General features: G+C 42.7%; 1 protein-coding gene across 3 annotated transcripts in view; it reads right to left on the minus strand.

The window, feature by feature from the left end:
• Positions 1–16,998: 16,998 nt before the first annotated feature.
• Positions 16,999–23,685, minus strand: part of MST1R (macrophage stimulating 1 receptor) — a 64,857-nt gene continuing 58,170 nt past the window's right edge. For all 3 annotated transcript variants that reach the window (XM_054977257.1, XM_054977258.1, XM_054977256.1), the window contains exons 18-21: positions 21,759–21,868; positions 20,582–20,747; positions 19,313–19,449; positions 16,999–17,652 (exon numbers count right to left, since the gene is read on the minus strand). In XM_054977257.1, the coding sequence (XP_054833232.1) occupies positions 17,418–17,652; positions 19,313–19,449; positions 20,582–20,747; positions 21,759–21,868 (648 nt within the window). In that variant the 3' untranslated portion in view covers positions 16,999–17,417. The remainder of the gene's footprint in view (positions 17,653–19,312; positions 19,450–20,581; positions 20,748–21,758; positions 21,869–23,685) is intronic.

Here is a 23,685-nt window from a genome sequence, read left to right on the forward strand (position 1 = left end):
TTTTAAAGTATTTACTACTGTTGGAGTGTGAGTACATGATCACATATGAAGGCATATTCATTACAAATCAGAATCGGGGTTCCCAACCCTTTCGAATTTTGAGGATGCCATCTCAAAAGTCTGTTGTGGGAGGAAGGGGCAATCACAAAGCAGCTGCCATGGGGTGCATGATTAGTTATTGGTTATATATATTGTAATATTTGCCCTGATCAGGCAATTTCAAATCAAGAAAATGCACTGCAAATGCAGACATTGAGGGGAGTGGAGAACCCAGGCACAACCTGTGAAGGCTATAAGGTATGTCAGTAAAAGAACAAAAAGTGTGTGTTGAGGGGTGGTGGTTTGAGGAGAAATCACCTTGCTCAGACACCTGATAACTTAAAAAATCCTTGAGGCGGAAGTTCTGAGGAGTGAATGGGGTTTCCAAATTGTTTACTCCTCCCTCCACATTCTTCATAGGCCTGTCACTACATTTGATAATAAAGTGCCCAGTTGTTAGGATAATGATAGCAGTAATGCCAAACTATCCCCAGACAAGGCAGAAGCTGCTACATATTAATCATGGACTTCCAAGGTAGACAGAAAATATGACTTTGTTAAGTTAACCGAAGGATAAAAGGGAACACACCAAAGCGGGCCTGATGAGGGCTGAATATGTACCAGGAATCTAGCTGAGAGTTGGATACAGGGAAAGGAGGTGGCATCTGGCTGCTTAAACTTCTGAGTTTAGAGAATCTTGGAGTGGAGAGATGGTGGGGGCAGAGTCCAAATCATTCCCCCTCCTGTGATTCTTCATAGACCCAGCCTGTAATTGTAATTGTGGTTACTAAAAATTCGCAAAATGTGAACAGTTCTCACAACTCCCGAGCCCCTAGCAACCCCAGCTCTCCCACTGCAGGCAAGGAGCTCTGCCACTGTCCAGCTGCAGGGGAGCCCTGCCCTCTTGTCTTGTCTAGCTACATCAGCAGCTCTGGCCTTTAGCCTTGGGCTCCCTCTCTAAAGCGAGTGCTTCGGCATCGCCATCTCAGATGACAAACTTTCCGGTAATAACCTTCACTTAGTGGCAGGAAAGAGCAGCAGATAATTGAAGCGCCACTTCCCTTTCTCAGGGCTGCCTTGGCACCTTTTCTTTTCACTTTGGGATGAACAGTTCCAGTGCTGTGCTGCTGTTTGTTCTGATTTCCTTGGTAACAACAGCAGCTTTGCAGAACAAATCCAGTTAGCACAGTACTGCAGGCTCGGGGCTTTTTTGCGTCTGTGCTACAAGCCTCCCAGCTATCTTCTGAATGCATAATCAGCGGCTCCTTCTTCCTCTTCTTCTTTACAAGATGATTAAAACAAACGTACTTAGCTGCTAGGAATGGCACTAGCTTCCCTTCAGCTCAAACAAGCAGCACGGCCTTCAGTGCAATTATAAACTTTTTATCACTAAGTTTCAGTCAAAACCAAACTCCTTTTTCAGGCAGTCTTGCCAATCTTCTCCTGTTCCCACTCTTTCCTTGCAGTGGTGGGTGCTTTTCTAGGAATTCACCATGTTGGGTGGCATCCAAGCACTCTCTGCAAACCCTTGTAAGACAGGAACCAACTGGTCAGTTTTATCCTGCTTTGGATTTCTGTATTACCTCTCTAGTTCTGGAGCATGGGAATGATTTGATGTATTTATTTTGTTTTAGCCTTAGATGTTGAGCTCCAAGTACATGGATTTAAATGACCCATTAGCATTGTTCCCCTCATCTGGCGGAGGCAGCAAATACAGGAAATGGTTTACAGGGGCCGCAGTTTCTTAGGCAAGAAACATTTCCTCCCCACAACACTGAAGGTGATATGAAAGAAGCATCTTTGCCATGGCACGTACATGAATCCCCATGCCATTTCTGGTAAACAGGTCTTCCAGACTTTTGTATGATTTTGTAGAGTTTCAAAAATTTGACAAGTTTATGTGAGGAACCTGTATGAGAGCTGTTTCTAATAGTATTTTTTATATGTTCAAAATAAGTTCCATATGTTATATCAGCAATTCTTAGAACAACCCCAATGAAACAGACCAGACTTCAGATTGCACATGTAGAGAGGACTAAGGCTGAGAGAGAGAGTAGATTGCCAGCTTAAAACCAGCTAAAGAGTAAAGGACTATGGGGAGATTTGAACCAAGGACTTTGCAGCTCACATTGTTAGCCACTTGGCTACTCCATGCCTGATGATGACCTGAAGATCTAATGATCTTTCTCCTGCTCTTGTGCAACAAAGATCACCCCAGAACTATTTGTGTGCTCTCCTGCCTAGCAGAGTGATTAGCTCTGGGGAATGTCTTGTCCATGATAAAAACTGAGGGCCAAGCTACAAGTGACGAATGACACTTGAACAGCAAGTGTATTTCTCCCTGTTCACTTGCCCTCCACTCAATCCACTTGCTGTTCAAGTGTCATTCGTCACTTGTAGCTTGGCCTTCAGTCAGGGCGGAGCAGCAGAATGGAGGGGAAAGAACCAGTGTGGTGTGATTACCGTGTTGGACTGGGACTTGAGAGATTAGGTTCACACAACCATGAGTTGTTGTGAGGGCAGAATGAATACCCATAAACAGTGTCCTGGAAGAAAGAGAGGATTTAAAAAAATGTGATAGATGGAACAAGGAGATAGGCATATTTATGGTGAAGATGGTTTCCTGATCCTAAGAGTACCACAATCCAGCGCTCATGATACAAAGGGGTGATGAGACTCAAAGGAGAATGAGAGTCCTCAAACAAGCTACTCTCATTGAAGCTTCTCTTTCAGGGCCAGTGTAAGGGAGTTGCACTTAAGACCTAGAACTCTGATAGAAATGGCTGGACGTTGGTTCAGCAAGGTTCAGTGTAGTGGTTGTTTCCAAGCTCTGGCCTAGCTGGCTCAGCTAATCAACAACACCTGAGTCTCTTGTGAACAGTCTCAGAGAGTTCTATCTATCCTCCCTGAATGTTCTCCTAGCAGTAATGCTAATTAGCAGCTTTGCTCTGATTGATTTCTGAGTTGCCTGGTGACACACTGAGGAAAAGATGGCCTCTCAGTACACCAAAAATTTACCATTCACTATCCTTCATCTTGGCAAGGCTCCATGCTGCACCAATCGAGCATGCTTCCAGATGGGTAAGATGGACAGTTATTGGACTCCAAACAGAGATGCTTAAGTTAGTAAGCTCTTAAAGTTTTAGATAGGCAGATTTAAGTTTAGCAACAATAAGGCTTATTTGTTTTATGTCTGTTGCCTGTTTGTCTGAGTCTCTTTATGCTTTACAACACTCCCTAAGCTGATAAAATATATTTCAATCAAGCTGTATCTGGAATTACTGACTGCTACGTGGGTGCACCCTGAACCCAGGGACTGGAGAGCCGAGGCTTTGGTGAAGGCAGAGCTCTCAGTCCAGTTAGATAAAAAGGGTCAGGCTTCCCTGCCTGCCTACCTGCCTGTTGGGAGTGGACAGGTTCAGCATCCAAAGTAGGAGGTTGAAGGACCTGATTCGTACAGCCAGCCCAAGGATTTTTGGTGCCATAGGTGAACATTGATTTAGGTGCCCCTTCAATGTGCTTCAGTGATGTATAAATGAATCATTTTACACTTACAGTGGGGAAAAAACTGCCTTGCAGGAGATTGCAATCTTAAAAACACAGTGCAATCCTTGGCATGGGCTTAGACTGGAGTAACTCTTTATAAGATTGCAAGTACAGTTTCCTAGAAGTAAGCCCCATTGATTAAAATGGCATTTCCAGCTAGCCCTATTAAGGGCCGATTCCAGATGGCCAGAAATTGCGGGTTTTCTGCGGAAATAATCGCTTACCGGCCACACGTTCAGTTTCGTCTCCATCCGCTTTGTCTCGCAGCGTGCCGTGCCATCCCGCTTCCGGATGTTCGCACGGCCAACTGAGGTACCCGGGATTGGTTGTTTCCTCCCCGTCACAGTTGACATCGGTGGCCTTCATTGGTTTGCATTTGTTTTTTTTAAAAAAAAATTACGTGTTTTGCGCAAATGCGCAAATGTGCAGGTATGCGAATATGCAGCGTCAACTTTTGTGCATTTGTGCGCATTTGCGCAGTTCGATGTGCGCAAACGTGCAACTGCGCAAATGGTGCCCGTTTTTTTTTAAAAAAAACTAAGGGAATATTGTTGCGGCCAGCCGTCAAAGGAAGGAGGGAAAGGGGAGGGCCTCTCCATGGTGACGAAGCGTCCAGAAGTGTGCAAACCCGCAATACGGTGTTCACACCGTCTGCTTCTGGAGCGCAACACAGCGCCATGAACTGGAGGTAAGCAGGGACGGGACATTACGTGTTTTAACGAGTGAGGTCGCTGGAAAAGCGAAAGCACTCGCTTTATTTGTGCCCATCTGGAATCGGCCTAAGTCTGCTTTCAAAACCACTTTGCACTCCCGCTACCCATTTCAAATTGAAATGAAAAAAGCAAAGGCTTCACTTTTTTTTTTTGGCTTTTTAAAAAGCAAAATTACTGGTTTAATGCTTGGGTGACTTTTTTTAAAAGTCGAATGTGTGTGAAGCACAGAAGCAGCAGCAACAGTCAGTAGGTGTTAGATTCTGTCCAAAATCATGGGTCAGTAAAAGAGCAAAGGTGTGTGTGTGGGGGGGGGAGGGGGTAGAGTTGACAGGTCATCCCTTTACCTCTCCAGCACTGCACCAGTATCTACCCATGTGACTGTGTGGTGTTTGCATCTTCTTCGTTTGCGAAGTGTGGGAGAAAAGATTTGGGCGACGTTTCTTTCTCTGTGAGCGGCTCTGCTGCAACACTGAATGCCCCACGCAGTGCCTGGCTCTTCCTGCCAATTAACCCCCTCCATGTTGCATAGCCAGGAGCAGTTCTGGCTGCTGGCATCTGGGCAGCACAAGGGAGAGAGTGGTTGTGGAGACTCCTCTTGCCCACCCAGGCTTTACTGGTGGGTGCAGGCACTGCAGCAGGCCACTTCCATCCCTCATGCCTCTGCCAGCCCCACTGGGTGCACAGCTGCAGGCAACATCAGTTCATCAGTCCTGTCCTATTGGTCGTGGCAAATGGGATAATACTGACTGTTCCATTTGAGTCACTAGATGTGGCCCAGCTTACGTTCAATTGTACAGTTGCTCATTGGGTGACTAAAGCTGCTTTAGTAGATTAGGTAGGCAGAATTATTTTGAGGCACCCATTTTCCTGTTTCTCCTGACTGCATGTAAATCTTTACTTCCCTACTCTCCCTCCTGCCTTTACATCCTCTTTACTTCTCCCCAGGTTGCACTTTGCTCCTTGCTATTAGCAAATGCCCCACTTTATTGTTCCCATTTCTCTATAAAGCTTCTCTCATGGCCACATTTAGACATCAAGACATACCTCTATTTGAACACAAATAATGCTTGTCTGAATGTAAGCTTCTGGGCAAACTGGAGTTTGTTAGCTCTCAACGAACCAGGATTCTAAACCATAGAGATGCTACTATTAAAAATATTTTTCAAATTCTTAGGGCTCTTTCCTGTACAACAATGTATTCTTTGATCTCAGGAAACCTGACTGCTAAGGTCCTGGCTGAACTGAAACCTTGTGGCAAGGAATTGCATAATGTAACAATATAGACTTAAAAAAAATCTCCAGAGAAAAAAAATACCAAACAACACACTTTCATCCCACATTGCTGCACTTTGAGCTGGTTAGACTCTGTCTGAGATTTAGTCCACTCTCTCAGCTATTTTGTCATCTGTTACTAGTAGGAATCGTAAGTATGAATGGGAGCACTTAACGTCCATCAAAGCAACCTGGCAATGCAGTAAAAAGCTGATTATATAACCTTAAGTGGACCAGAAGAGCTACAGCTCTTGCAACAGTTGTGGCAAAGTAGGGAAACAGCAGCCTTCTGCAAAAGTTTTCAAGGCACGTGGCAGCCAGTGGCAAACTGATAGAAACCGCCTATTACAGCTGCTGCCTCTCTGCCTAATGCAGAACACATCCCTAGAGCAATCAAAATAAACACAGAAATATCTTTGCAGAGTCTGCAATGAACTGATATTCAGGAAAATAATTGAAGAGATGCAGAAGAAGCACAGCATGCATGACAAATGCAACCAGGGATGAGAAGCTGAAAGGCAGAGAAGGCTCTGTCCCTGGAACTGGAGCAAGAACAAGGGGCAATAGCTTTGAGGGTAATCGCCAGGTTCTGGCCAGGCAGCTAGACTCCTGCTATTTATCCAGGCTCCTTTTCTACCAGCCCACCAAAAAGGCTAGGTCAGTCACCCTTGTTCTTACACATTTAGTTTGAAAAATTATATCCAGCTCCCAATTCTCCCAATCAACAGGACTCAGGGTCTTACATTATTTAAACCAAAATCTAATTACATAATAATATAATGCAGATAATCAGAGGAAAGCAATCCACTTCCCTCATCATAACTTACCGCTACTCACAAGCTACCAAATGCCTGTCAGAAAAGCTCTACCTTATAGAGCTTCTGTCATTTCTCCAGGGCTAGGACATCCCTCGTGTGTAATTTCTCCAGGGCTAGGATGAGTTGTGTCCTCAGGAAACCCGTTCCATAAAACAGGAGTGGCCACTGAGAAAGCATGAACCCAAGCAGAAACAGTCCCGACTAACCTGGGTGGAGAAGAACTGCTAAGAATCTCTGGTCTAGTATTCAGAGTTGCTGTGGGCTGGTATGAGTGGAGGCTTCCCCAAAGCTATTGAAGTCACAGGTAGCTTATTGGGTTTCTTCCTCCACCCTCAGATCCCACGCTATCAATTCAAGTTCCAATACCCTCCAATTCTGAAGGGCTGTTTTCCTGCATGGAGATAATTTCCAAGCAAGAAAGCACTGTGTATCTCAATCATATATGACAAATATACAAGGGCTAGCATCAAGTTTCCCACCACGTGTATTTGAATTGAATCAAGCACACATGCATTTACTACGTTATGCAGCTGAGTTTTTCTGTATGGAAATCACATCCATGTAGGAAATTGTATCTTGTAAAGTGGCATTGGTGTCGTTACTGTTGAGATGGGTGGCTTGTGACTTTGGGAAAGTAGACATATGTATGTTGCATTTGTGCTGAAGGTACAAACGCAACATACATATGCCATGTATGTGTTCCTTGGATCCATACACAGGTTGTATATATGGATCCAAGGAACACATATATGGCATATGGCTAGGGGAAGCCCAGTTATAGAGCAAAACATATCCTGGGGCAGATGTATGTCTTCTGCCCCTGAAACAATAACTGAATGGCTTGTCCAGAAGTGGAACAATAAAGTGGGAAAGGCTTGATTATACATATCTGGGAGGAAATATCAGTGAGAAGGGTGCTTGATGTCCCACAATTGCCAGATGGGAAGGGCTTATCAGGTCCCTGAATAGACAGATTAGGAAAGGTGGGTGAGGAAAGGTATGGAAGGGTGTTGATGAGATCGAGCAGGAACTCCTGGAAGACCTCTTTGTTCATTCAAGTGCTTCTCTGTAGCATGGAGGGGCAGTTAGTCAGCCTGACACACCTTCTGGTAATTTCCCAACAGCCAGGGTTGGCATCTGTTCTCCCTGGCCAGGTAGTATTCTGTGCTTAAGGCACATGAGAAAAAAAGGGTTTATGATATTCCATATTCATAAACTGCTCTTTCAGTAATGAGGAAGGGCATGACTACTAACATAGTGGTTGTCTCCACTTGTTGTTACAGTAGAATTGTCAATATGCATTTGGATTCCTCTGTCCAGAGGGATATTCAGTCTTTTCCCCACTACACCCTTTAAAAAAAACAGGTAAGAATTGCACATACGTGCAGTCTAGCTTTGCCCTCAGCCAGAGTACCAAACAGTTCAAAGTACAACAGTGTGGGATGAAATTCTGTAATTTGGGAAATGAATCATATCTATTCTATTTGCATTTTACGTCATATAGATGCATTGGAGATAATTTTTCAAGAATACTGAGTTATTTAATGAAATGTCTTATTATTATTATTATGTCTTATTTAGTAAACTGAAGCCCTTCTTAATCTAGTGCATTATGCTGCAAACACACACACACACTCTGTTTTGTATTTGGCACAAACCAGACAGATTCGTTGTTTGTATACACTGTAGTTCTATGGGAGTGCAGAAAATGCTCAGAATTTAGTACTGGGCATGGAATTATTTTTTTCAAAAGTTTCTAGCCCTTATGGTTGCAAACATATGCTTGAAAATGTGTGGGCAATGCCTCTGAAATTATAGGAATTAAAGTTATCCGATTATGACTTCCAGGGGCTGGGTGATTCAAGATGGCACCTGGTTTCTACGTACTTAAAATTTATACCAAACAGTTATAATTATTTAACGAATGTTGCAAAATAAGGCATATGTAAATTCCCTCATTTTGCATAATTCATAAAATAATGATTTGAGTTTTTCTTGGAACTTAAAATAATTTTAGAATACATACGGTCCTGTTTATATGTTATAGGAAGGCACCTTCAGTAGTTGGGAACCCGTAATTAAAGCATCCCAAGAAAAAGCTTCTGAGATCATGTTGACTTCCCACAGTGTGATCATAAAGAAGCATGTTACAGAAATAAAAATAGGAATCTGTGAATGGATACTTATCCCTGAATAGTTTTAAGATGCCTTCCACTCTGTTCCTAACTACTGCCATTACACAATTCCAAGTAAGTAAGGAGGCATTACTGTTAGAGTAATTCCTAGACATAATAGGATGTATTTGGATATTTCAGGGTATGTTCAAAATCTGTTTGATTACTGCAACGTTTACCAAAATATGTGTTTTTGACATGTTCTTTTTCATGTTTAATACTTTGCTTCCCTGTTGTTTGGAATAGTTACTCTGAATAATGTTCCTTCATCTTGTGCTTGGTTTATCCAAATGATGACTCATAGGAAACCTGGCAACTCCTCCTGGAGATGCTCACAATCAGGTAGAAGCAAACGGCTGAATGCATGGATAATGGCATGATCATTAAACTCTGAAGACGAATATTTTTAAACCTAGAACAACAAACGTGTTTTCATTCTAAACAACTGAATACAGACAATTCAGTGCATTTGAAATGTGCTTTATATATTTGTGTATTATTGAACTTGCTGTTACCTTGGTGACTGAGACCCTGTAACCTTGATTTCTTGCCTAGCACTGAAGTATTGGTGGCTAAGTGCCATTCTCACTTTAAGAGAGGAGCACAGTCTCATAATATATTTAAAGAGACATCAGATGCTCTTTGAAACTCAGATTTAAGTAGGTGTGTGTGAAATAAAAAGAATATAATTTGCCAGCTTGCTCTGTGCTAGCCCATATTGCATGCCCAAAATACAGTACCTTTCCACAGGGGAGATACATACTTGGCTCAAATGGCTACTGTGCTATGACTTCTATTTCTGCAGGTGGTATAAAGCTCATGTTCTCTGATTTACTGGAAGCATACCTTTCAGATTTCTGCTATGCCTGGCCCATAGCTCTAAATAAGAAACAATACAGATCTGGAAGGAATTTGTCATAAAATGGAATCAACAAGACAAAGGTGGAAAGTCCTAAGTGGTGGAAACTGAACAATATAAGGTTGTTAACCTCTGGAGAAAAAGGGGCTCTTGAGGTAAGATCTTATAATCTGTCAGATTATACTGAGCTTCTCTGTTTAGATATATTGCAGTTCTCTAACTGAATCTTATTATTTCTTTGTTAATGTTATATTTGAAAACTGGTAGTATATTACAAGCTATCTGTTTTTCTTGTATTATAGTTGACTTTAACATTGTGTTATTTGTTTTCTTGTTTATGCATTGTATGTTGTTTTTAAAGTTAATAAAAAAAAATTTTTTTAAAAAGTTTATACTGAGCTTGGTGCAAATGCAGGTCAAGAATATAAACTATACATAGTTGGGAGCCCCAAGGCCATGATGCCTTTGTGTGTGTTTGGGAATTCCTGAAGCCCTTCCTCTGCTTGGATAAGGAGCTAAGTTTTCTTTTTAAAGCCAAAGTTGAATTTACAGAATATGATTGTAAGGCTCAACTGTATTAGACCCTTAGCATGCTGGTTCAATGATTTAGAAACAATCCCAGAAAAATAAATGAATACATATTGATTTTGCACATTCTTCCTGGTGGACTGTACTGCCAGCACTGATCCTGCACATTCTCCAGTCTGTTGTACAGATGTAGGGAATCATGTTGGCTGGGCATGGATTCTATACACTTTACAAGCATCAAAGATAATGAGTTATGGTATCAAAATCTCACAGACATCCTTACATGAATACCTATTGATTGAGAGGAGGAATTTTAGGCCTCCTATATCTTGTTATAAAGCAGGATAACTTCTTGAAGATGCATGTGATTGGAGAATTCTGAGGAGATTTTACAACCTTCCTAGACAGCTTGTGCTATTGCAGCTGTATTTGTAGTTGGTAGGTTTATTTAACCCAACTCTAATGTTGCTTCTTGTTTTGCTGGAGAACTGATCTTCCAAGGAAGCATTGGGCATAATGTTTGTTAATCATCATCATCATCATCATCTTCTTCTTGTATACTAATAGACAAGAGGCCCTGTTCTGTGGATACTTAAATCTGGAGACTGGAGCCATGAATGGATAAGACAGTATTTCCCACACAACTGAAAAACGCTCTAGTTTTGCAAAAACATTTGAAATACTTTCTTTTTTAAAGAAGTGATAAAAGAGGCACCTGTAGTCTTAACCAGATGCCTTCATTGGCTTTTGCTAGGCAACCATAACAGTTCATCCAGTATTCCAAGCTTGATTTCTGTCAGTTAAAGGCAGGGGGAGAGGCAGAACCCTTTCCAGGGCTGTTTTGGCCTTTGAGGGAAGACTCATTGGAATGCGGCCAGAAAGCAATCACCGGACAACTTGATACCACATGACTAACCCCCCACAGCCAGTATAGTGTAGTATAGTGGTTAGAGTTTCAGAGTTGGATTTGGCAGCCACAGATTAGAATCACCACTCTGCTATGGAACTCACTGGGAGACAGTCACACATTGTCAACCTAACTTACTTCTCAGGGTTGTTGTGAGGATAAAATGGTGGCAAGGAGAATGATGTAAGCTGCCTTGGTTCTCCGTTGTGAAGAAAGACAGTATACAAATGAAGTAAATCAAGAGATATAGATGAAGATGGGGGCAGGTAAACGGTAAGTTGTTTAATGGTTTTGAAGAAGAGAGTGATGTATTGAGCATATGGAGGCTGCCAGAAGGAGAGAAAAGGGGGAAAGGGTGGGGAAGGGGATACAGAGAAAAGTGAAGTATCCTTCACAAGTCCTTGCAGGTTCCCCATCATGCAACTCAGCTGGTTAAATGCAACTAGGCCATAGGGGAGAGGCTTCCAGGTAGAGGGGGAAAGGTGAACACAGTGGGCAGACAAAGGTGGTGGGAAGGAGTGAAGGAAGCAGGAAAAGAGGGAGAGGCAATGGGGGCAGGGGATGGAAAGAAGACAGGGTGAGGGTTGGGAAAATGAAATGCCCCGTACAAGTCCTTGCAGGTTCCCTACTTGTCAATATCTAATTCTCAATGTTGCCAAATCTGTGATTCTTAAATCCAGAGATTGGAGCCATGAACAATCAAGACAGATCTTTCTGCAAACCTGAGAAAGGCCCCAGGTTTGCAGAAAAATCTGGAATCTTAAAAAAAACAACACTGGGGGGGATGTTAAATAGCAGAAATAATAGAAACAGAGCCTGTATCTTTAAGAAACAAATACCTCTGTGGCAATTTTTAGGCAACAACAGTATTGCAGTTGAAGCAATGGTTTCCGGCAGTAGAAGGCAGTGGGAAGGGGCAGTGCCCTTTTTACAGCTATTTTGACCTTTGACAGAGGAATCATGGGTCAGGCCTGGCAGCAACCACTAGGCAACTTAATACAACACAATAGCCACCCCATGGAAGTGTATTATAGTGGTTAGTGTTTCAGAGTAGGGTCTGGGAGACCCAGTTCAAACCCCAGCTCTACCACAGAAGCTGGCTTGATGACCTTGGGCCAATCATACATTCTCAGCCTAACCCATCTCACAGGGTTTTCTTAAGATAAAATGGAAGATAATTATTTAAGCTGCTTTCGGTTTCCACTGTGGAGAAAGGCAATGTATAAATGTAGTAAATAAGTAATAAATATAGCTGGAGATGGTGGGCAGATAAAATGCAGGTTTGTTGGTGGGAAGGAGGAAAAATCAGAAAAGGGATATGGGGGTTGCCAAGAGGTCAGAAAGAGGAAATAGTAGGGGGGATGAGATGCCCCATGCAAGTCCTTGAGGTTCCCAGCCATGCAACTGGGGCCCAGCCTAGTGGCTTATACTATACAACTGAGCTAGCCTTGTCCTAAGGAGAGGCTACCAGGGGGTGGGAAGAAGGGAAAACAGAATGCAGTGGAGTAGATAGAGGTAGGTTGGCTGGTGGGCAGAAAGGAAAGGAGGCAAGAAAAGAGGCAGCTATGGGGGCTTTCAGGGAAGGAAAAGAGGAAATGGGAGGAAGAAATGAGATGCCCCTGCAAGTCCTTGTGGGTCCCCCCTGCTTGCATAATATAAAGTTTAAAAATGCCTCAGTATCATATTCTTGACCCATACAATTTGCCATCCACTATAACCTCTAAATCTTTTCCAGCAGTCTTATTGCCCAGACAATCAATAGTCTATTAAGAATATAAATTACATCCACCCATCCATAAAAATATTTATGTAGCTGGCTTTTCTTGCCATAGGTAAAATTTTACACACATTTTATTCACTTTAATCTTATGTAACCAACCCAACTCTCCATTTTATTGAAGCCATTGTAAGTAGACAGCTTATTATCTGTAGGGTTTGCAAGCTGTCTCAGTTTTGTTTAAATTTGATAAGTAGTGTCCACTCTTTTATCCTCCTAATTAATGAAGATGTTGAATAGGTTTAAGGCAATGTTTAATGAATATTTAGAACTTTATTTAAGATAGAGGTAATATATGTTCTATATCAGGTGTCCCAGATCCCCAACCTTTTTGAACCTATTAACACCTCTGGAATTCTGCCATTTGGTGGCTGGTACAAGTACAAACTGGCTGCCACAGACAGTAGGTGGACACAGCCACAAAATGTCCAGGAGTGAGGCTGTGCTTAGCTCTAATAATAATTCTTCAGCATTTCAGGCACAGGCTCTGTTTAGCAGGATGCCTTTTAAAATGAATACATAGTTTAAAAATATTTTCTTGAATACACACAGCTTACATTCAGCCATGCTGTGATGATCTTTGCGCTGTGGCTGCAGATGCTGCTGAAACAACTTTTTAATCATCTGCCAATCAGATCTCCAGTAGCCAATCAGAAGACCTACTGGGCAAAAGCCCCACATGGCCCTTCCCACTTTCTAAAAGCACTTGGCTGGCACCAGGAGAGGTGCCAGTGGGCACCATGGCATCCACAGGCTCCGTGTTGGTGTGTGGGGGAGCTGTTCTGTACATTAACTCAGATAGTCCTCTTAACCAAAGGGCAACCATTTTTATAATTTTTCCCTTTGTCTTGACAATGACATCTCTTAGCCTTTGTGCTGATTTGAAATGTAACCAAAATGTTTACCCTTGAAATTACCCAATTAATGTTAATGATGATCCCTGGAAAATGTAGATAAGTAGAGTGATGTTTCAAGCAGAATGTATACTTTTGAATTTTGTTCCCCTCTTTCCCCTATCCCCAATGGAAACTAATAAAAAAATATTATATATAAAAAAAGAAATTACCCAATTAATGTGAGCCTTAGCTACTTTTGAAACTAGGAACTTTTTGTCCTAAAAGCGGGGGGCGGGGCGGGTCTTTGTCCTAGGCAAGCAACCATGGGAAGGACACCTGTTTGAAACCCGGTTTTCTAGATGCAAGGAAGCTTAACTTCTCCAACTTCAGTTGTCAGAGTTTAATCCAACCTAGCATTGTTTATGCTTATTGTTTTATACGCTTGAGTTACTGTCAGTTGTGTTTTCCAAAATGACTATTTTTCTGCTGTTTTTTAAGATCTCTCTTTTGCCTTATGTTACTCAAAAGTTCTTGTTTACTACTATGCTTTATTCACTTAGTCCTATGATGCAGCTGGAAAGCCTTCCTTCAATTAATACAAAGGAGGTGCAGAGACTTCCCATCATTTCCAGCTATCTCAGTGTATGAGTTAATCAGGAATTGCTACCTAGATATAAATATGAACAAATCATGGCAGCATACCATCAATTAAGCGCTACCATGAAACTGGGCTACTTTAGTCTGCCGCCCCCCCCCCCCCCCCCCAAATCTCAGGTGAGTAGGATTTGAGTCTGAGAAGCGTGTTGGTTCAGTCTACTCTTTCTGTGTGGCAGTGAAGATATAGCCTGCAAGGAATCCTTCAAGGAGGGAAGACACTATTATTCTCTCAAATGGGAAGACATCCCCCCTCTCCCAAAAGAAGGCATGCAAAATAACAATGGCCAATGGCTGTCCTCAGAAGCACCAGAGAGGATGTGAGCCCCTGAGGAGATGTTCCTACAAATGTACCAATACAATTAGTCTCCAGGTTTCCCTTATTGATATTAAAGGAATCCTCAGAAGACTGGAAGATTGCCACTATAAAAGTTAATAGAACAGCATGGAGGGAATATATGGAACAAGAGAATACAGATGACTTATTTTCCCCAATTCCTAAATATTATGCAATTACTGTATGGGGGGGGGTCCCCCATGATCTGTGTATTATTCACACAGAGCCCTTTAGATACAGTGGGAATATGATAAATGTATGCCTCCTCATATACACATCACTTGGTGTAATCTCATTGATATCAATGGGGCATACGCTATGAGCCAGAGTCTTGACTGAGTAGAGTTTTTGCAGCTGGGGACAGAAATAAGGAAGAGTCCTTGGCAACATTCAGGGCCCCCATATTATTTCTGTCCACACTGTACTAAAGTGGACAGCCACTGATGCCCATTTCCCCAATTTTGACTGAGTCCTCTATGTACCTGATAGGATGCTGAGTGGAATGATCTGAGCAAATCACGTGTGAACAGGTGAGCTAAGGAAGTCACTTTCTCCTCAGTTGCAAGCCAAATACCTTGAAACTTCAGTGCTGTTGCCCTCTAGTGGTTTACATAAAGTAGGATCCTTTGGCATTCCTGCCTTTTTCTAATGTCCTGAGAGGAAGGGCCTTCTCCTTTGCTGTGTCCAGCTTGGCTGCCGAGCCATTGCACATAGCTGACAGACGCTGAGCAGGAAAGAGGCAGCATTGACTGTTCTTATTAGCCATAAGCTTGATTAGTTAAGCAGAAGAGCAAGAATTTAAGGAAAAATTTGCTGCTATTAGAAAGCTTTTCAATTGGGTGTTTGTGCTCAGAGAAGCATTAGCCACCTTCCTGCAAACTAGAACAGCAATTACACTATTCCAAGGCAGACAAGTAATGTCAGTGGGTTTCAATACAGCTTTGGTATATATATTTGTGAGTGTGAGTGGTAAAGCGCCAGGACCTACTTCAGAAATACTTAAGGACTTCTAAGAAAGACCCTTTCCTGTCACAATTAACATATGGTACAGCCCATAATAGGGTAGAGGTCTTTCGCTTCAAAGTTTTTCAACTGTGCTGCAACTCCCAGGGGCTTCTTTAATATCCATCAGCATTGTGGGAAATCTTCCACTAGTTGCAGGTGCTGGTTTTCTGTCACAAACACAGATTAGCCTCACTTTAGGAGAGCTTGTCTTAGCTTATCTACATGATCTGAGGAGGAAGGAGGCTCTAGTCCCTGAAAAACTTATCAAAGTCTTTAAGGTGCCACAAGACTCTTTATACCGAAGCAGTACTACTTATTATTTGTCTTACCAAGAAAACTAAATTTCCTAAAGTGAGAGTGCAGAACGTACAAAGTAGATTGGTGGAGACTCCTTAGTCCCCACCCCCAGCACTGGCTGACAGGGTAGCAGGTGACTTCTGCTGGAGGTTATTTTCCCCTTGGTTCACCTATTTCATATTCTTCTCTTCTGCCTTGCTCCTTTCTCCCCACATCTAAGACCACATCTTTTCACGGGGTTCCTCCCGTGAAGCTTTGAATTCTTCTGAGAAGGCATCAGTGTTGCATTGCAGCTAAAGACCTTCTCCTTCAGAAACAAGGAGAAAAGCTTTGTACCACTTCAGATCATAAAAGTCTGTTCCTGGTAAATTCTGGGCAGCCAGGTCCATATTATATCTAGCTGGCTCAATCCAGCCCTGGAACTGATCAAAGATGCTTTGGTTTAGATAGTGCTTGCTTTTGGGCCTTTTTTGTGTGACAAATCCTACAAATTCTTTTATTTCCAATGTCTGCTATTGATTAAAATTTGGTTCTTAAAAACTGTTCACACAGGTGGTGCCCCCACCTTGGAAGCTATACAGCAGATTACTATATGACTGTCTCAGCTAAAAAGGCTCAGGATGGAGGATTCGGAATATGAGCTCAGTGCTGCCATCTAAAGGGAGAGATGTCAAAAATGAAGGGGATGATGTGTGAGAAGTCCAGTCTGCTGAGCATATAGGAAGGTTAGCTTTGATCAAGGTAGAAAGAGGGACATTTTGGCTCACTCTTTATGCTTTCTGATTCTGCTTCCATCTCCAGTGGCCAGCTCCCTGCATTAAACTCCGAAAATAAACTAAAATTTATTTATTTCATTTATCTCTCCAGTGGGGACTCAAAGAATCTTACATCATTCTCCCCCCCTTCCATTTTATCCTAACAACCATCTGGTGAGACAGGTTAGGTTGAGAGAATGTGACTAATCCAAGGTCACCCAGCAAGCTTCCATGGCAGAGTGGGGATTCAAACTTGCATCTTCCAGATCTTAATCTGACATTCTAACCAGTATTCAGTTATGGGTCTCAGGAGACTCGCTGCAATATGCATGGTGAAATTACAGTTTCTTCACTGTGAAGTGTCAGTGCATGTCAGCTTACCAAAACAGACATTCAGCCCAAACAAATACAGTATATATGCATCTTATGAGAGAGAATGGACACAAAATGGCATGTTGAACTATACTAACCTTGTTATAAACAGCACATATGGCCAATTTATTCCTTTATATACAAATTCAGCCACAGGCTGAGACATTAAATTACTTCATAGCAATAAACACAGCCCTGCACACATGTTCATAGGTATTATGAATATGTCTCTTCTCAAGAGCTTAAGGGGACCTGCCCCACATCTTAGGCAAGGGATGAGCTTACCTCTGCTTTTTGTTTTTTGATCCACCCTACCCCACCCCAACCAGAAGAGTAGAGGTTATCACAGCAGATCTTTTCTGTGGCTTTCTTGAACTCACAAGGCACTGACAAAGTAGGTGGTGCGTAAATGGTAGACTAAGGACCACTGATGAATCTGGACTGTTGCAACTCAAGGCCCCAAAGGGTAAAAGTCAGGAAGCATTCTCAGATCGCTGAACAGGTCTGTGCCCACTCAAAGAGTATCACTTAGTACACAGCAGCAGCCTCTTCTTCACTCACCCCACTAGAGTCCAGTTCTTCTTCACAATTGACTGGGGCGGTGAATGGGTGGCCTTGATCAAGGTTGACATAGGTAACATTGAGGTTGATGTAATGTTCCCCCTTTAGGCAAGACACAATATGTTCCACTTCCTGGATCAGGGTAGAGAAAGTTGGTCGTTCCTCAGGACTTGGGGCCCAGCAGTTCAGCATCAGTGTATACCTGCCCCAAATAAATGCCACTATATTAGAACAGGGAGACTTCTAGGATAAGCATACTAGTTTTAAATCCTAAGGGGAGCAGAGTAGCATGATAGTGCCTAGACATGCGTATTTGAAGGGTCATTAATGGCAGCACTTCTCTTCAGCTGCCATTCAATGAGCTACCCCTCAGCCTTAATCCTCTTTCTCCCCAGATTCCCCCAACCACGGGTGACCAGTTCTTGTAATATGGTGTACCCCAGAATTATCTTATGAGAAAATGCCACATAGACTTGAGGGAAGACAGCAGACATGTAGAAGTGGGAAAGAGATGCTATTTGAGAGATCCCTCTGTGGAACTGGAAGTCATGAGGAAAATGAGGGCTCTGGAACGTTGAGCAAGTAGGCTGAGCATGCAAGACTGTAATGAGGAATGCAAGGGGGAGGGGAGAAAGCACTCAGAGGATCTATAAATCTGTATGCTCATGACAACTCCATGCAGCAGAGAATCTAACATTGTAGCACAGGGTTTCTGGGCTTTGCTAGAATCTAAAGGACAGGAAGATACTTTTTCACAGAACTGTGTGTGTGGGGGGGGGGGGGGCGCGGAGGGTGCGTGTGTTTGTTTTGCAGTTGCCCCATGGCAGGATCTAATCAAAAGAGGCTCACTGGGTTTGTTTTCCTGGCCAATACTCACTTAACAGTCTCATCAATCAGACTGTGCAACATGCACAAGGCCCCTTCGCAAGAAATAGTTTTTACCAGGTGAAGAGTGCAAAAATAAATTAATACATAAACACAAATTGGTACTCTGGCTCACCTAAACAGTGTCAGCTCTTGTTCAATTAGATATTTGTGCAATTTTAGCAGTCACATTAGTGAGAATGAGATATAAGAGAAAAGTTCTGACATATGGCCCCTTCATTTTCTTCCCTAAAGTATACCAGTCACCAGCCCACATCTGCTGCATCCAGACATTGTGCTAAACCAAGATTTGTCACAACAAGCACAATGGGAACTGGTTTTTCACACCTGTGTACTCTCTATTCTCTTTCCTTCTCCCTTTGTACACAAAGTACAATCAAGCATTCCTGGTTTGAAACTAACTCTGTTTCCATGTCATGTATGACTGGGGTGTAAACAAACAGATTCACTTGGGCACCTGTATCTGTATGTCAGCATGAACTGGAACTAATTTCAAACAAAGAATTGTTAATCATGCCCTTTTCTAGAAAGGAGGAGGGGAAAGGGCAAGAGAAGCATGTGAGCATAAGAAACAGGTCACATTCATGCCCACTGCAGCACTTCACAGCTTAGCATATCTGAATGCAGCAGCCATCATCTCATTAATTGTCCACACACATCCCTTTTTACTTTCCTCTCTGTTATATTCTCATCCAAGTATTTCCCAAGTCTGCATTCTCCCCACTTTCAAAGCAGCCAGCCAGCAAATCTCTAGAATTGTTTAATTTAGCACAGAATTCTAGACACCTTCTCTAACTCAGATGATCGCCTACTCTTCTCCTCATATACCTTGAGACAAAGGTCTGATACAGTTCTTACTTGAAAGACCTTCTGTGATGGAAATCAGCTGGATGCCATCTTATCCTTTCACTCCACAAAAGGCACAAGGGCTTTTTGGAAGCCTTTTGGAAGGCCCTGTCAAAAATGCATATACTCACAGTGGATCTGGGCAGTATTCGGGTTGGGGCAGTCGCCTTCCTTGCAACAAGTAGTGGGTTATATCATACGGATCCACTCCTGGGTATGGGGAGGCCCCTCGTGTCATCAGCTCCCACATGAGGATCCCAAAGGACCACTGGGCAGAAGAGTGACATGTATAGATCAGAACACTTCAGAGCAGAAAATAGATGGCCATCTAGAACCCAAAGATGGGGTGAAAGAGCCAACAAAAGCAGCACCTGAGAAAGTCGTGTGATTCGTCAGCATCCTCCACCACTTCTCATTCAATTATCATGAAACAGTTCTGCAATGTTAAGATGTGCCTTTTCACACACAGACTGATAAAAACATTCATTCAAAGAATCTGGGTCATGCATGAAGCTTACTGCACAGACATGGGGCGTGTATGCTGTTTTATGACATGAGCAGCTAATATGTACATGATAGCATGGAATAGCTTTAAGCATTTGGAAGTTCCCCGACTCACGCAGTCCTAGTTGCTCCTAGGACTCACAGTCCTTCTTTGTCCATCCTGCTTAACTCTGAGATCTCTTGAGCCTTGATGGTGGCCCCTCCACCACCATTACACAGTCCTCCAGCAGCCTGTCACAGTGCTTGGCTTGCTCGTTTGCTTTGCATTTAGCTAGAGCTTTCAAGATTCAAAGCCCTTCACATACACTACCAGACCTTCCTGTCACACTCTTATAACATCAGGATACCTCTCTATTTTCTTCTCTTCTTTAATTTCAGAGGTGCAGAACCATATGCTCCAAGAGAACGACAGGAAGAAAAAGTACATCTCTTGCTGCATCAAAAGAGATGAACCAAACTGCTCTTTGGGTATCTACTGGCAAGAGTTTGCATCAGGACCTGTTCAGACAGTCACAAACATTGGTTTCTGCTGCTTTAGTTTTCACTACACCAGAAGGAAGGAAGGAAGGAAGGAAGGAAGGAAGGAAGGAAGGAAGGAAGGAAGGAAGGAAGGAAGGAAGGAAGGAAGGGAGGGAGGGAGGGAGGAAGGGAGGGAGGGAGGAAGGAAGGAAGAGACAGAGCCTAGTCTTTCCTGGAACAATGAGCAGCAGAAGAGGACAGGGTGGTGAAATGGGAGGCAGAAAGCAGACCCAGCACGAGTCTTTCATATCAGACTTTTCCTCCATTACCCTTTATTGGGGAGATTATGCACTCTGGAGAGGAAAAAGTTGAGGACAAACTATGGGAACCCTGGCTCCTGTGGGACAATATTAACCACTGTTTTCATTTGCACTTACTACATCAGACTTGGTAGTAAATTTTTGGATCTGCAGGCTCTCGAGAGCCATCCATTTGACTGGAAGCTTGGCTTGGCGGTGTCTCCGGATACTGTAATACTCCTTGTCAAAGACATCTCTGGCCAGCCCAAAGTCTGCCACCTTCACAGTAAATGTCTCATCTAACCTGTAAAGAACAGGGAACACTTGATGGGTCAGCAGAAACATGCTGGCCAGATGAACTGCATCTTTTGAAGATGGAGGCTGTATTCTTTACAGGCCAAACACCTTGCACTGACATCTCAGCCATTTCATCCCAGTACTATTTATTTTATTTATTTATGTCATTTATAGTCTGCCTTTCTCACTGAGACTCAAGGCGGGCTACATAGTATGAGATTAGGACAATCAGTATCAAGGACATTTCCATAAACCATGCCATAGGGTAAATGGATACAAATTTAAAAAGACATAGCATTAGCAAGAATCCAATACAGAGTAGAAGAAATACTGAAACAGAACATAATCAATTCTAGTACTGACATTAGACAACATAAAAGCACAGACAGTACATAGGAGTACGTATTTAAAGCAACAGATAATATGTAACTCAACATAGTGGTGAAGTCTGCAGTCCCTAACTCATTAGCAAAGCATCTGAGGCCCCATCCTTACAATACAGCTCTCCCATCTGAGTAAAAATTAGAAACTAGAGCTTGAAACCCTACAAGCCCTTAATGGCTTTCCAGATAAAAATGAATTTTGATGAGTGAGAGACAGTTGCTGCACCCCACAGGTAAAGAGCAAGCACTGCAGTAACTGACATGGAATACACCTTGGCTGAAAGAGCCATCAAGAGCTACCAGGCTGAATCTCATTCCCCAATTAAAGCACAGTTGCTACACAGCAGCAAGGTCATATGTAGGACACTTAACCTGTGGATGCTAAGTCTGCATAAAGTAGCCCAATATTTGTTAAATCAATATTAGGTACAAGTAAAATAAGCCATAGGCAGGCAATACCAACCATGACCCCAGTAGAAACACTGGAAATAATTGATGTAGAAGGATAAGATGTCTGATTGGATTGCCTTGATCAGACTAAGGCCAATCACAGCTCCCCATCTGCTCCCCTCCTCCTTGCATATAGTAGGATTCGTTTTGCACTCACAAAGAGGCATGCCTGTTTCAATACTTACATACAGTTTCTAGCAGCAAGGTCTCTGTGTACAAACTTCTTTTGGGCCAAATACTCCATCCCTCGAGCTACTTGCAACCCAAAGCCTATTAAATCTTTCACAGTAGGGTTCTGGGGAGAGGGAAAAAAAGAGACAGTCTAACATTTAGGAAACTTAAAAGTAAGTTTTCCATCTGGCACTGGAGTTTATACTCCTCTGGAGAGCTGAGTAGCTTGCTGGTGGTGCCCTCAAGCCAGCACTGCTGAAGTTAATTTCAGGGCTACTTCATGCAAGACAAATTTTCTACACAGTCATCACTTTCGGATAGGAAACTGGAGGTTTTCCTGGGTGTATACTGTTGCATATGTATCTAGAGGGATCTATAAATATGTTGTGGGATTCTTCTGCCAGTTGATGCTTCTTTGTTGTGTGTGCATAGGGCAAAACAGAGGCTTGCATATCACTTGATGATCTATATATATAGACTGTACATAACAACCTATATCAATGTGATACTAATGTTGGAAGTCAGACTTGTGTGGAGCTTCCCTTCATAGGTGTTCCTGTCATTTTTTATGTCTTTGTGTGTGTCTTGAGTATCCCTCTAGTGGGCAGAAGCTCTCATTGCCTTTCCCCACACAAACTCAAAGTGTACCCCAACAGAATCTTTTAACTCTTTGTTTAGGTACTCTTAGAAGTGATGTCTCAGCAAGAATAGTGTGATATTTTGTCCACACATAAAAGCTTCAAACTTGGCATGATGACTTGCAGCAGCTAATGAAATATAATTGAAAAGTGGTGAAAGGAGTTGTGTTGCTTGGTACTAACTAGTCACAAATAGGACATAATATAGCAACCACCATCACAATAGGTCATGCCAGACTCTGGGTTCAGACAAGATCTGTAAGTTTCCACTTTAGTCTTTCTATCTTAAAGCCTCCCATGTATTATACTTCAGCTGATGAATGAGTGCTGTTTTTATACATAACGTATTTCCTGCATAGAAAACACGTTCATACAGAAAGTAGCATGAAACTTGCGGGTAGACAGTCTCACATATACACATGCTGAAATACACACATGCATCAGTCACATCTCTGCCAATTGGGATGAGGGTTTCATTTTATGTCCTACAAAGAAATGCTTTGCCCTTAGATGGACATACCATGGGATCTGCAGTGGTGTTTTTAGGGTGTACCCACAATCCCTACGGATGCTTCTTCTTGGCAAAGCAGCTTTGGGAGTGTGCAACTTAGTGCAAAGGAGCAGGGAGGGAAGAGGTGGTTAACCCTTTCCCCATCACCTACCCCTGCAATCCCCTCTTGCCCCAGTGTTCCAAATATGTGTTTTCCCATGGAACCCTATCAGGGGTACCTGGGTGAGAAGGGAGTTGCAAGAGGGAAAAAGCAGGCAAGGAAATTATTAGGTTGTCGCTTTTCTTTTTCTCCCACAGATGCTTTTTCACAGAAGTGGTCAGAGTTCATTAAACACATTCATGTGTAATGCATGCTCCTGTCCTTAGAGGATATCTAAACATAGGCATGAGTTAGCCCTGCTGTATACCACAGAGCACACTCAGTTGAAGATAATCAGCAAAAGTGCAGGGAGGAAACTGCCAAGAGTTACTTTTCAGGGCTGAAGGGTGTCACTAGGGCTTTGTGCTAGCACAGAAAAGAAGCCATTTATTAAGGAGTTCCTTGGGTGCACAGCATAGAGTCTCTTTCTGTATATCAACAGAAGTCTTGACTTCTCTGCATTAATCAATGTACCATATATTTTGACCATAGCAAACTAAGAATGGCAAGACAGTGGACACAGATGGAATTTGCAGCCTGCCTACAGTGGAGATTCCTCCAGGTCTGCTTCACATTGTCTCCTCAATATGAAAGACAGGGATGTGATGGTATTACTGCAGATCTCAACAGAAAGCAGCTAGTTCTGCACTGCC

This window comes from Eublepharis macularius, chromosome 4 (assembly GCF_028583425.1).
Source record: "Eublepharis macularius isolate TG4126 chromosome 4, MPM_Emac_v1.0, whole genome shotgun sequence".
NCBI classification, from domain to species: domain Eukaryota; kingdom Metazoa; phylum Chordata; class Lepidosauria; order Squamata; family Eublepharidae; genus Eublepharis; species Eublepharis macularius.